This window comes from Triticum aestivum, chromosome 7B, assembly GCF_018294505.1.
Source record: "Triticum aestivum cultivar Chinese Spring chromosome 7B, IWGSC CS RefSeq v2.1, whole genome shotgun sequence".
In the NCBI taxonomy this organism is placed as follows: Eukaryota; Viridiplantae; Streptophyta; class Magnoliopsida; order Poales; family Poaceae; genus Triticum; species Triticum aestivum.
In genome coordinates, this window is record NC_057813.1 from 672,499,744 (window position 1) to 672,512,181 (window position 12,438).

At 53.1% G+C, this 12,438-nt stretch overlaps 1 protein-coding gene across 1 annotated transcript; it reads left to right on the forward strand.

Moving 5' to 3' along the window:
- Positions 1 to 4,287: 4,287 nt before the first annotated feature.
- Positions 4,288 to 7,433, forward strand: LOC123159670 (disease resistance protein Pik-2). Its single transcript, XM_044577492.1, has 2 exons — positions 4,288 to 5,274; positions 5,532 to 7,433. Exons 1-2 carry the CDS (start codon positions 4,463 to 4,465, stop codon positions 7,135 to 7,137), a joined length of 2,418 nt encoding a protein of 805 aa, XP_044433427.1. The 5' UTR covers positions 4,288 to 4,462; the 3' UTR covers positions 7,138 to 7,433.
- Positions 7,434 to 12,438: the final 5,005 nt, after the last annotated feature.

Sequence of the window (12,438 nt, forward strand, 5' to 3'; positions counted from 1 at the left end):
ACCCGGAGCCTTGGCACAGGAACGAGACGCACGACGACATCTTCAGGAAGCAAGCGACACCAACTGTCCAGGTAGGTTTTGCCTTCATGTTTGTTGCAATTGGAAAGTCTTAGTGTCTTAAGATTTTCTAGCATGCATATGTCATATCAGTATAATTCTGTTTACAAATTAGGTTGTTACTGCCTTTTTTTGCAGTGCTTATTTGCAGTCCCTTATTGTCATCTACATATCTTTATACTATAGTGGCACAAAATCTCACATGAAACTTGATCAGGAAAAACCTTACACTTGATTGTTCTTACTGTTGCTCTCAAACAGGTAACACAGAAGCACACTGCATACAGTGTAGCATAGAGCAAATTGTACTTCTGTAAGAATTAGCATGGAGTGAGGTGTTGTTTCGTTGTTCTGATTGCTCTTGCCAAGTCATTCTCTTCCTTAACTATCATTACCACAACATGTGATCTATACATGTTGATGGTTAAAAGCTTTTGTTCGTGCAACTTTTTAAAAACTATGTGCATATTTGTTTGATGTGCTAACTGTTTAAATTTGGAGGAAATTGAAAAGTTTGAAAATTGAAACGACAAAATTTTATGGGGATTGACAACGAAGCAAAATGAGTGAATCTACACTATAAAATGCATCTATATACATTCATATGTGGTTTATAGTGAAATCTCTACAAAGACTTATATTTAGGAATGGAGGGAGTATTGGGGTCGCTAGTTTTAGTGTGTCAGTATCCGAACTTTTTGATCGTTATTTTGAGTTGCACTGCTTCTTCTTTTTATTACTATAACACATCTGGCTCTACTTCTTATGTATGGTTAGAAAAAATAAGGTAGATTAATAATTTTTCAGTTTTCTATCTTATTCCGGAACCCATACCAAGTTCACTATTTGAACTTGAAACTGCATGCATGCATGCATTTACTATTTTAGAAACTTTAGACAAGTCTATGACATTGAATTTTCACCACATTCTCAATGATATTGCATTATCAATGTGTAGTATTATAGGAGTTGTATTTTAAATAACACCATTTAAGTTTTTGTAGAATCCATAGGTAGATCAATGGAATAATGATGATTTAATTCACAATTTCATAGAAAAAAAGCATTGTCCCTCTTTAAAATCGGGCCACTTAATTCATTTGAAGAGGTGTAAGGTGTTTAGTGTTTAGTAAAATAAACTAATTTACTTTCAAGCACCATTGTTCATCTCCATACACCGTGCAATCTGCACATAAACATCGGTACCTAATGAAGGTGCATATGGATTTGGAGTTTCTTTTAAAACAAATCTTCGTATTCATTAAATCCTTGAATGATGCTAAGAGGTCACTTACAATAATGCATCACATCTTCTTCGTTTTCATAACAGAAAACGGGTGTTACAGACTCATGTGAAGGTTAACACAATAATTTCCTACATTCCTTCTCTCCCCCTCTCTCGGTTGCTATATTCGCCTCGTTGAGAGCCGTTGTTCAAGGCCCGACTCCCTTCTTTTCCATTGATGTCACCGGCTATAGAAGGCTCAGATGAAGAGCTTGAGATGGCCTTGTGGTAGTAGGATTTGGTTTGTTGTCCCCTTAGTCGGGATTGGCATTATTGACCGACGTGTGCTACTGGTGAAGGTGAGATGCAATGGATGGTTGGTGGTGGTATTCCTTCGCTCATGAGGCTCCAATAGATGGAGCCAGATGTTGTGGAGGGATTCTAGTGTTGTGGAACGTTGCACGGAAAATAAAAAAATTCTACGCACATGCAAGATCTATCCATGGAGATGCATAGTTACGAGACGGGAAAAGCATCTTTATACCCTTGAGAAGATCGCTAAGCGAAAGTGTTTATCAACGCGGTTGATGTAGTCGTACACCTTCACGATCCGCCCCGATCAAGTACCGAGCGTACGGCACCTCCGCGTTCAGCACATGTTCAGCTCGATGACGTCCTCGCTTTCTTGATCCAGCAAGAGGGTGAAGTAGTAGATGAGTTCCAGCAGCACGATGGCGTGGTGACGGTGTTGATGAAGAACAATCTCCGCAGGGCTTCACCAAGCACAACGGAGAATATGACGGAGGATAAACTAGAGGGGACGGGGTTGCCGGCACACAGCTTGGTGATTCTTGATGTGTCTTGGGTGCTAGCCCTGCCCCTCTATTTATATGTTGAGCCTTGGGGTCGAAACTTGGAGTAAAAGCCTCCTCAAAGTCGGTTTTACCCGAAAGGCAAGAGTCCTTGGACTCCAGGACCAGAGGCCAGGGTTCCCGGTGTCTGGACCCAAACGCCAGGGACCCTGGCGTATGGCCCTGGACTCCGCAAAACTCCCTTTTGCGCTTTCCAAAAACCTCATGGGCTTTCCCCTTTGGCCCAAATAAAGTGTTTCCGTACCCAAACATTTCAGGAACATCCAGAACCCCTTCCGGTGAATTTCGGAACCCTTCTGGAGACCGAACACTATCATCCCATATATCAATCTTTACATCCAGACCATTCCGGAGCTCCTCGTCGTGTCCGTGGTCTCATCCGGGACTCCAAACAACATTCGGTCACCAACATGTATAACTCATATAATACTATATCATCAACGAACGTTAAGCGTGCGGACCCTACGAGTTCGAGAACTATGTAGACATGACCGAGACACCTCTCTGGTCAATAACCAAATAGCGGAACCTGGATGCTCATACTGGCTCCCACATATTCTACGAAGATCTTTATCGGTCGAACCGTTACGACAACATACGTTATTCCCTTTGTCATCGGTATGTTACTTGCCCGAGATTCGATCGTCGGTATCTTCATACCTAGTTCAATCTCGTTACCGGCAAGTCTCTTTACTCGTCCCGTAATACATCATCCTGCAACTAGCTCATTAGTCACTTTGCTTGCAAGGCTTCTTATGATGTGTATTACTGAGAGGGCCAAGAGATACCTCTCCGATACTCGGAGTGACAAATCTTAATCTCGATCTATGCCAACCGAACAAACATCTTCGAAGATACTTGTAGAGCATCTTTATAATCATCCCATTGCGTTGTGACGTTTGATAGCACACAAGGCATTCCTCTGGTATCCGGGAGTTGCATAATCTCATAGTCGAAGGAATATGTATTTGACATGAAGAAAGCAATAGCAATAAAACTGAATGATCATTATACTAAGCTAATGGCTGGTTCTTGTCCATCACATCATTCTCCTAATGATGTGATCCCGTTCATCAAATGATAACACCATGTCTATGGTTAGGAACTTAACCATCTTTGATTAATGAGCTAGTCTAGTAGAGGCTTACTAGGTACACGGTGTTTTGCCTATGTATCCACACATGTATCAAGTTTCCGGTTAATACAATTCTAGCATGAATAATAAACATTTGTCATGAAATAAGGAAATATAAAATAACAACTTTATTATTGCCTTTAGGGCATATTTCCTTCGTCTACGCCAACGTTTTGATGAATAATCTCGCTGACTACCACGCCTACCACAATGCTCCTTCCCTCGGGGAGATCTCGTTTTGCTAGTCCATGGCTGACCTCTGACACGTGACTGCTACATTCTCTGGTCGAGTGGCAACCGCATGGAGTTATCAACTCTGGTTAATCCTCCCGGGTGACAAGCCTGATGGGAAGCAGTTCGTCCCTAGTAAGGCATCCACGTCTTCGACCTCCTGTTATTACTCGCCGACAGCCGTGCCGTAGCGATCCTTTCACCCCAATTGGGTTTGTCCCCAATGACATCTGGACTGGTTATGTGCTAGAGTCGTTGATTATATTCGAATTCCAATTTAGTTTTGTGATCTGGGTTCCTATCCGAAAATGTAGGGACTTGTCCATATTTTTTTCCTTTTTTGTTGTTTCCATGTGTAAAATGTGGTTGTATTATTTCTGGTAATATCTAATGCATTCCGGGTCCTTCGGGACACTTTTATACTGTAAAAAAACGAACTAATATGAGGGAAAGCTATTCATATTACAAAATGGAATTTATGTCACATACAAATCTAGTATTATCGATATATAGTACATAAGACCTAACATTTTCTCTATGTTCGTTCAAAACATTTTCAAATTTTTATTTGGAGATGATTTGTTTTCCTTTACTTAGAACACATGTTTATTTTTCCTTAAAAAAGATTTTTTTTAGACACTTATTTAAAAAAGATAACAATAAAAAAAGGTTAGACAAGTATTGGACCGGCCCAACAATCTGGAGTGCTTTTTCTCGTTGTTGACCAAATGAAGTCGTTTTATATTGATTTTCTATTCCGTCGATGCCGCTGTGGAGTGTGAATAATTACAGCCAAAAAGTTATTCGCGCCACCACCAACCGCAGACAGGCGACGAAGACTTGGTAGCCTCTCAGTCTCAGGTCCACGCCCATCCTCGCCGCCGGCGACACCCACCCAGAGATCCAGATCCAGAGGAGGCTGCTCTGTACTCAGCCGGCGGGATGGAGATCGCGGTGGGCGCGCTGTCGGGCATGGTGGAGGCGCTGCCGGGCAAGCTGGGCGAGCTGCTGCAGCAGGAGTACGACCTGCTCTCCGGCGCCCGCGGGGACGTCGCCTTCTTCCAGGCCGAGCTGAGAACCATGAACGCCGCCGTCGTGCGCTGCGAGGCCCTCGAGGAGCCCGACGTCCAGACCACCAGCTGGATCGCCCAGGTCCGCGACCTCGCCTTCGACATCGAGGACTGGGTCGACCTCTTCGCCCACCGCGTCGACGCCGGCGGCACCCACGACGCCGACTCCCACCGCTTCTCCCGCTGGATCCGCCGCCTCACCACCATCCCCGACCGCCACGTCATCGCCACCGAGCTCAAGGAGCTCCGGGCGCGCGTCGTCGAGGTGAGCGAGCTGCGGAAGCGCTACAGCCTCGGCCCGCAGATGCCGTCTCGTCACGCGCCCGCCGTCGACCCCCGGCTCTTCGCGCTCTACGCCGACAGCGCCGGCCTCGTCGGTATGGACGGGCCGCGGGACGAGGTGATGGGGATGGTGACCGGACAGGGCTCCGGCGGGCTCAAGGTCGTGTCCATCGTCGGGATGGCCGGCTCCGGGAAGACGACGCTTGCCAGGGAGGTGTATAGGTCGGTGAACGCGGGGTTCAAGTGCCGCGCGTCGGTTTCGGTCGGCCGGAGCTCTGACGTCGCCAAGGTGCTCGGCGATATGCTATCCCAAGTGGACGGCGAGTACAGCAGAGGACGAGGTGATGCTGGCGATGTGGCTCAGTTGATTGGGAGACTGAAGCAGCATCTGCAAGATAAGAGGTACTCTATTTGCTATTTCGATCAATCCACTTCAATTGTTACTGGTAAAAGTTTTGCTATTTATACTGAAATTTTGCTCCAGTAGAGTGTTATTATACTGAAAAATTATCTCCAGTACACATATTCTGTGGCATATTGTATGGCACTTGCTATGCACATCTTTGATAAAACTTAGCCCTGCTTCCTCTTCGTTCAGATACATGTATACTCTCTGATTATGATTGATGATTGATGATTTCCCTCGTGTCATCAAATAGGTATCTTGTTATGATTGATGATTTATGGAGTGTTCAAACCTGGGGGATAATCAAACACTGTTTTCCAGAGAACAATCTCGGGAGTCGGATAATCACTACAACAAGAATAGAGGCTGTTGCAAAAGCAGGTTCAGGTGACCATGTTTACAGGACTTGTCTTCTTGATGAAGCCGATGCCGAGACCTTGTTTTCCCAAAGAGCTTTTTGGAGTGTGGGTGGGTGCCCTGCCCATTTGAAGGATGTTTCAGCTCAGATCATGAAAAAGTGTGGTGGTTTGCCACTTGCTATAGTGAGCGTGGGTGGCTTATTAGCCAGCAAGGTGCGCACAAGAGATGAATTTGAGCGGTCAGGACTGGAATGGCGCGCAAATTCAGAGCTACAAGGGATGAAACAGATCATCAAACTCAGCTACAGTGATCTTCCTGCCAATCTCAAGGCGTGTCTCTTACACCTAAGCATATTTCCCGAGAACCATGAGATCGAAATAGAGCGTCTTGCGAGGCGTTGGGTTGCTGAAGGGTTCATCAATGAACAGCGTGGCACAAGCATGAAGGAAACAGCGAGAAACTACATCAGCGAGCTCATTGGCAGAAACTTAATCCAACCATCACAGCTGAATCATAATGGCACCCATAGGAGCTACGTTCTTCATCCAGTAATACACGATTTCATCATTTGCAAGTCCATGGAAGACAACTTTGTTGCTCTGGTACATGCTCAGCAGCAAGATGTCCCACCTGTCAATGGCACTGTCCGACGGCTATCTTTGCTGAATAGTGGTAAGCATGATCAGACCGCTGCACAAATCGATGGGGCAAAAGTATCTCGTGCTCGCTCAATCACCGTATTTTCTCACACCGGGCGCACGCCTCGTCTGAATGAACTCAGTATACTGCGGGTTCTTGACCTCGAAGGCTGTCAAGGTCCACTGTGCCTTGATGGTCTCTACAAACTGCTGCTTCTGAGGTACTTGAACCTCAAGGGAACAGATGTCAGTGAGCTCCCTGCACAGATTGGAGAGCTAAGATGCCTGGAGACACTGGATATGAGATCCACAGAAGTGAAAGAGCTACCTCCCAGCATTCTCAGGCTGGAAAAGATAATGCATTTGCTCGCGGGGAATGCCAAGTTGCCAAGTGGGATAAGCAAGATGAAGTCATTGCTAACACTCTCGTGCAGCAATATCGGGAAGAGTGCTGATGCGGATATCATTCAAGAGCTCAGTGAAATGGCAAGCTTGAGGGAACTGGAATTATTTTGTAATGTTCCTCGGACGTCTGAGGATAAGAAACAAGTCGTATTTCCGAGTGATGGATTTCAGAGTCTTAAGAAGCTTTCGATAAGGTGCAGCTTGCCATCTGTGACCTTTGTGACCGATGCTTTATCGAAGGTTGAAGTGCTTGAGCTAAAGTTTGAAGGCGGCCTTTCAAAGGAGTCGAGTGGTGTGTCTGGCGTTGAGCATCTGTCAGGCCTGAAGCATATGATCATCGAGTTTTCGCAGCATGATGCGGGTGCTGCAGCAGCAATGGCTGCAGTCAAGAAGGTTGCTGAGAAGGTCCACCCTAATTGTGTGATCATCGTGAACGTTGATAAGACCGACCAATAGAGTTTTGGAACATTGTGCATATCTGATTCCGAGCAAGCATGAGGGCACTAGCGGAGCTACAGATGGCAAGTTGGGCGGGCCGGTCTATAGGAAAGCAATTTTCTTTCTGTTATGACCGGTTTGGTCTATACCAGGAAGAGTTTCACCGGGCATTAGTATTAGGGGCTTGACCCACAAGTTATCTTAGGCAAGTTATTTTAGGCAAGTTATCTTAGGCAAGTTATCTTAGGCTAAAGTTATAAATACTAGTTGTAAGACATCGTTCGAGATCAAGCAATAAAGATATTATCATCTTATGTTGCCCGGCTCCCTGAGGAGCCGAAACCCTAGCCGCCACCAGCCAACCGCCGCCGCACCTAAACCCTAGCCGCGGCGGCGCCTCATCGTCGGTGCGCCCGCTCCAGTCCTCGTCTCCCTCCTCCCTGCCCATACAATCTACGCCGAAGGCCCGGTAGGAACCCTAGTCCTACCAATTTGGTATCAGGTGCCCGGGTTTCGACCATGTCTTCTCCACCGCCGTCAGTCAACTCCACCACCGCCGCTGCCGCCAACTCCTCCACCGCCGCCGCCTCTGCGCCAGGCGCCACGGCCTCGCTCCTGGCGGGCATCACGGCGTCGCTCTCGGCGGCGCCCCTCCAGGCACCCGGCACCGCGCCGGGCCACGGGCAGCCACCAGCCCCCGTCCAACCTACACCGCCGCCATCACCTCCTCCGCAGACGCAGCAGTTCACACCGGAGGCAATGGCCGGCGTCCTCACCGACCTCGTCGCCGCGGTCTAGGGCATCCGCCTCTACCTGGCAAGTCCATACGGGCCGCCGCCACCAATCCATCCAGCCATGGCCACGAGTCAGCAGGCGCTGCCATGGTACTCGGTACCGGGGGCCGTCACCGGAGGCTACCCGGCGCTCCCCGCCCAGGCGGCTGCACCGCCGTTTTGGCCACAATGGCCGCCGCAGCTTGCGACGGCAACCGCGCCACTCGCCGCCACCACGGGGCCGTAGTGGCCCACCTGGACCACGCCGGCCGCGCCGTCTCCCGCCGCGCCATCCCTTCCAGCGGGCCCGGAGCAGGTTCCTCCATCGCCCCCGCCCAGCCCTAACCTGGGCCGGTCGTCGCCGAGCGGGCTTCCGATCTAGGAGGTCCTCTTCCCGTCGTCACCATCGCCACTCCCCGGCTGGCTCCACGGGCCGCCCTCGGCCTACCCGGAGGCTCGTCCACCGTCCTGTTTTTCGTTCCAGCCCGAGGCGTCGGGCGCCACCGGGAACTACGTCGGGCCTTCCACCATGGACCGCGCACCATCATCCGCCCTCCGCACCGCCGAGGCAGGGGGCCAGGGCGCGCCACACCAGCAGCCGCCCCGGTTCGCCAAGATCGACTTCGCCAAATACGACGGCTCCGACGATCCGCTTAACTAGCTCAACCAGTGTGACCAATTCTTCTGCGGACAGCGCACGCCCGCGTCGGAGCGCACTTGGCTGGCTTCCTACCATCTCCGCGGGGCCGCCCAGACATGGTACTACGCCCTCGAGCAGGACGAGGGCGGCATGCCCCCGTGGGATCGTTTCCGGGAGTTGTGCCTTCTTTGTTTCGGGCCACCGGTCCGCGGGAGCCGCCTGGCCGAGTTGGGCCGCCTGCCGTTCACCTCCACGGTGCAAGACTTCGCCGACCGCTTCTAGGCCCTGGCGTGCCAGGCGCCCGGTGTGACGGCCTTACAGCGGGCGGAGCTTTTCATCGGGGGCCTTCCCGACCACATCTGCGTGGACGTCGAGATGAAGGGGCCCCAAGACCTTCAGACGGCCATGTACTATGACCGGGCGTTCGAGCAACGCGCCCAGGCCTTGACGCGTCCATCCGCGCCACGTGGGGGCCGACAGCCTACTCGGCCGTCTCCGGCAGCACCGACACCGTCCACTGCCGCCCAGGCGGCCACCCCGGCTCCGACGCGGCCGTTTAGGCGCCTCACTCAGGCAGAACAACTAGAACGCCGGCGCCTGGGCTTGTGCTTCAACTGTGATGCGCCCTATGCACCGGGCCATGTCTGTCCCCGCCTCTTCTACTTGGAGACGTCAGATGAGACGGGCGAGGAGACACTGGAGGATGGCCTCGGCGAACCAGCCCTTGCGTAGACCGCAGCGGCGCCCGCGCCCGCCCCGGCCACCGCCCTCGTGGTGTCCCTACATGCGCTGGCCGGTATCCATGATGAACGGACGATGCTCTTACCGGTCATGATCCAGGGCGAGCGCCTAGTGGCCCTAGTGGACACAGGATCCACACATAACTTCCTGCCGGCGACCACCATGCGGCGCCTTGCATTACAACCCACCGGCGGCGAGCAGTTGCGAGTCACAGTCGCTAATGGCGACCGTCTACACTGCCACGGGCTCGCCCGTGACGTGCCCATCACTATCGGAGGCGAGCACTTCTCCATCACCTGCGTCGGCATCGACTTGGGCTGCTTCGACTTCATCCTGGGCGTTGACTTCTTGCGCACTCTTGGTCCTATTCTCTGGGATTTCGATGCGCTGACGATGACCTTCTGGCGGTTGGGCCGCCGCATTCGGTGGGACGGCATTGGGGGTGCCGCACCCACACCACCCCTCCAGCTGGCCGCGACCACCGCCACGACCGAGCACACACTTTTGTAGAGTCTCCTACAGCAGCATGATGACATCTTCACCGAGCCACAGGGGTTGCCGCCCGCCCGCACGTATGATCACCGTATACATCTTCTGCCAGGCTCCGCACCGGTGGCGGTCCGCCCTTACCGCTATCCGCAGTTGCAGAAGGATGAGTTGGAGCGGCAGTGTGCCCTCATGCTCGCGGCAGGCATCATCCGGCTCTCAACTTCGCCGTTCACTGCGCCGGTGCTTCTCGTCCGCAAGTCAGACGGAACATGGCGTTTCTGCATCGACTATCGTGCCCTTAATGCTATCACACTTAAGGACAAGTTCCCTATTCCGGTGGTCGACGAGCTCCTCGATGAGCTACACGGGGTGTGCTTCTTCACCAAGCTTGACCTTCGGTCGGGGTACCACTAGGTGCGCATGCACCCGGATGACATACCCAAGACGGCATTTCGGACTCATCACGGCCACTTCGAGTTCTTGGTGATGCCCTTTGGCCTCACCAACGCCCCGGCGACCTTCCAGGCTCTGATGAACGATGTCCTCAGGCCCTACTTACGCCGGTTTGTGCTTGTTTTCTTTGATGATATTCTAATCTACAGTGTGTCTTGGGCCGAGCACCTCCAGCACGTCGCCATCGTCTTCAACGAGCTTCAAGCGCACCACCTCCACCTTAAGCGCTTGAAGTGCTCATTCGGGACGCCTTCGGTGGCATACTTGGGCCACGTCATCTCCACCGACGGGGTGGCTATGGACGCCGACAAGGTGGCAGCCGTCTCCGCCTGGCCGACGCCTCACTCGCCGCGGGCTCTCCGCGGGTTCCTCGGCCTCGCCGGCTACTACCGGAAATTTATTCGGGAGTTCGGGCTCATCGCGGCGCCCCTCACACGGTTGCTTCGCCGCGACGCTTTCGCCTGGGACGACAAGGCGACGACGGCGTTCGAGGCCCTCAAGGGGGCCCTCACGACGGGCCCCGTCCTCCAGATGCTCGACTTCGACCGCCCATTCGTGGTGGACTATGACGCCTCGGGCGCAGGGTTCGACGCCGTGCTTCATCAGGGCGATGGGCCCCTCGCCTTCTTCAGCCGGCCTTTCGCTCTGCGTCACCTTAAGCTGGCGGCATACGAGCGGGAGCTCATTGGCCTTGTACAGGCCGTTAGTCATTGGCGGCCGTACTTGTGGGGCCGGTCCTTCCTCATTCGCACTGACCACTACAGCCTAAAGTTCTTGCTGGATCAATGGCTGTCGACCGTGCCGCAGCACCAGTGGATCGGCAAGCTCTTCGGCTTCGACTTCTCCGTCGAGTATCGGCCGGGCCGCCTTAACACCGTGGCCGACGCGCTGTCCCGTCGCGACTCCGACCTCGCTTCCTCCGCCGACGAGTCCGCCGGGGCGGCCCTGTGCATCCGCTCTGGGCCGACGTTTGGCCTCTTTGCCGACATTTGCCGCGCCACTGCGACGGCTGACGACGCCGTCCGCCTTCAGCAGCAGCTCACGGCCGGCGACCTGGAGGAGCCTTGGCACTTATCTGACGGACTACTCCTACATGGGCGCCGGGTCTTTGTTCCGGCGCATGATGATCTCCGTCACCAGGTGTTACAGCTCGCCCACTCGGCGGGTCATGAGGGTATGCAGAAAACCCTCCATCGTCTTCGCGCCGACTTCTACATCCCTGGCGATCACGCCCTGGTCCGTGACTGGGTTCGGTCTTGTCAGACATGCCAGCGCAACAAGACAGAGACCCTGAGGCCGGTCGGGTTACTCCAGCCCTTGGAGGTGCCATCTCAGGTCTGGGCGGATATATCCATGGATTCATTGAGGGCCTTCCCAAGGTGGGTGGCAAGTTGGTCATCCTCACGGTGGTCGACCGCTTTTCCAAGTACGCCCACTTCATCGCGCTCGGCCATCCATACACGGCGGCGTCAGTGGCCCGAGCCTTCTTCGACGGCATCGTCCGTCTACACGGGTTCCCTGCTTCGTTCGTCAGTGATCGGGACCCAGTTTTCACGGGCCATGTCTGGCGCGACCTCTTCAGGATGGAAGGTGTCCAGCTCCGCCTGAGTACGGCGTTCCATCCTCAGACGGACGGACGGTCCGAGGTGGTTAACAAGGTCATTGCCATGTATTTGCGTTGTGTGACAGGTGATCGGCCTCGCGCTTGGGTGGACTGGCTTTCTTGGGCGGAGTACTGCTACAACACCTCTTATCACTCCGCCCTGCGCGCTACGCCATTTGAGGTGGTCTATGGTCGACCACCCCCACCTATCCTTCCGGTGGATCCAGAGACAGCTCGGATGGAGGTTGCGGGTGAACTCATCCGCACTCGTGATGAGATGCTTGCTGAGGTTCGTCAGCGTCTCCTTCAGGCCCAGTAGCTGGCCAAGCACTACTACAACGATCATCATCGCGAGGCGGAGTTCGCGGTGGGTGATTGGGTGTGGCTGCGTCTTCTCCACCGCTCTACGCAGTCACTCGACCCGCGAGCAAAGCGCAAGCTCGGTCCTCGCTACGCCGGGCCCTTCCCTATCTTGGAGCGCATTGGGAAGGTGGCCTATCGTCTTCAGCTTCCAGCACGCGCTTGCATCCACGACGTCTTCCATGTGGGGCTGCTCAAGCCTTTCCGTGGCGAGCCACCGGCGGCTCCTCCGGCGCTTCCTCCCATCGCCGATGGTCGCA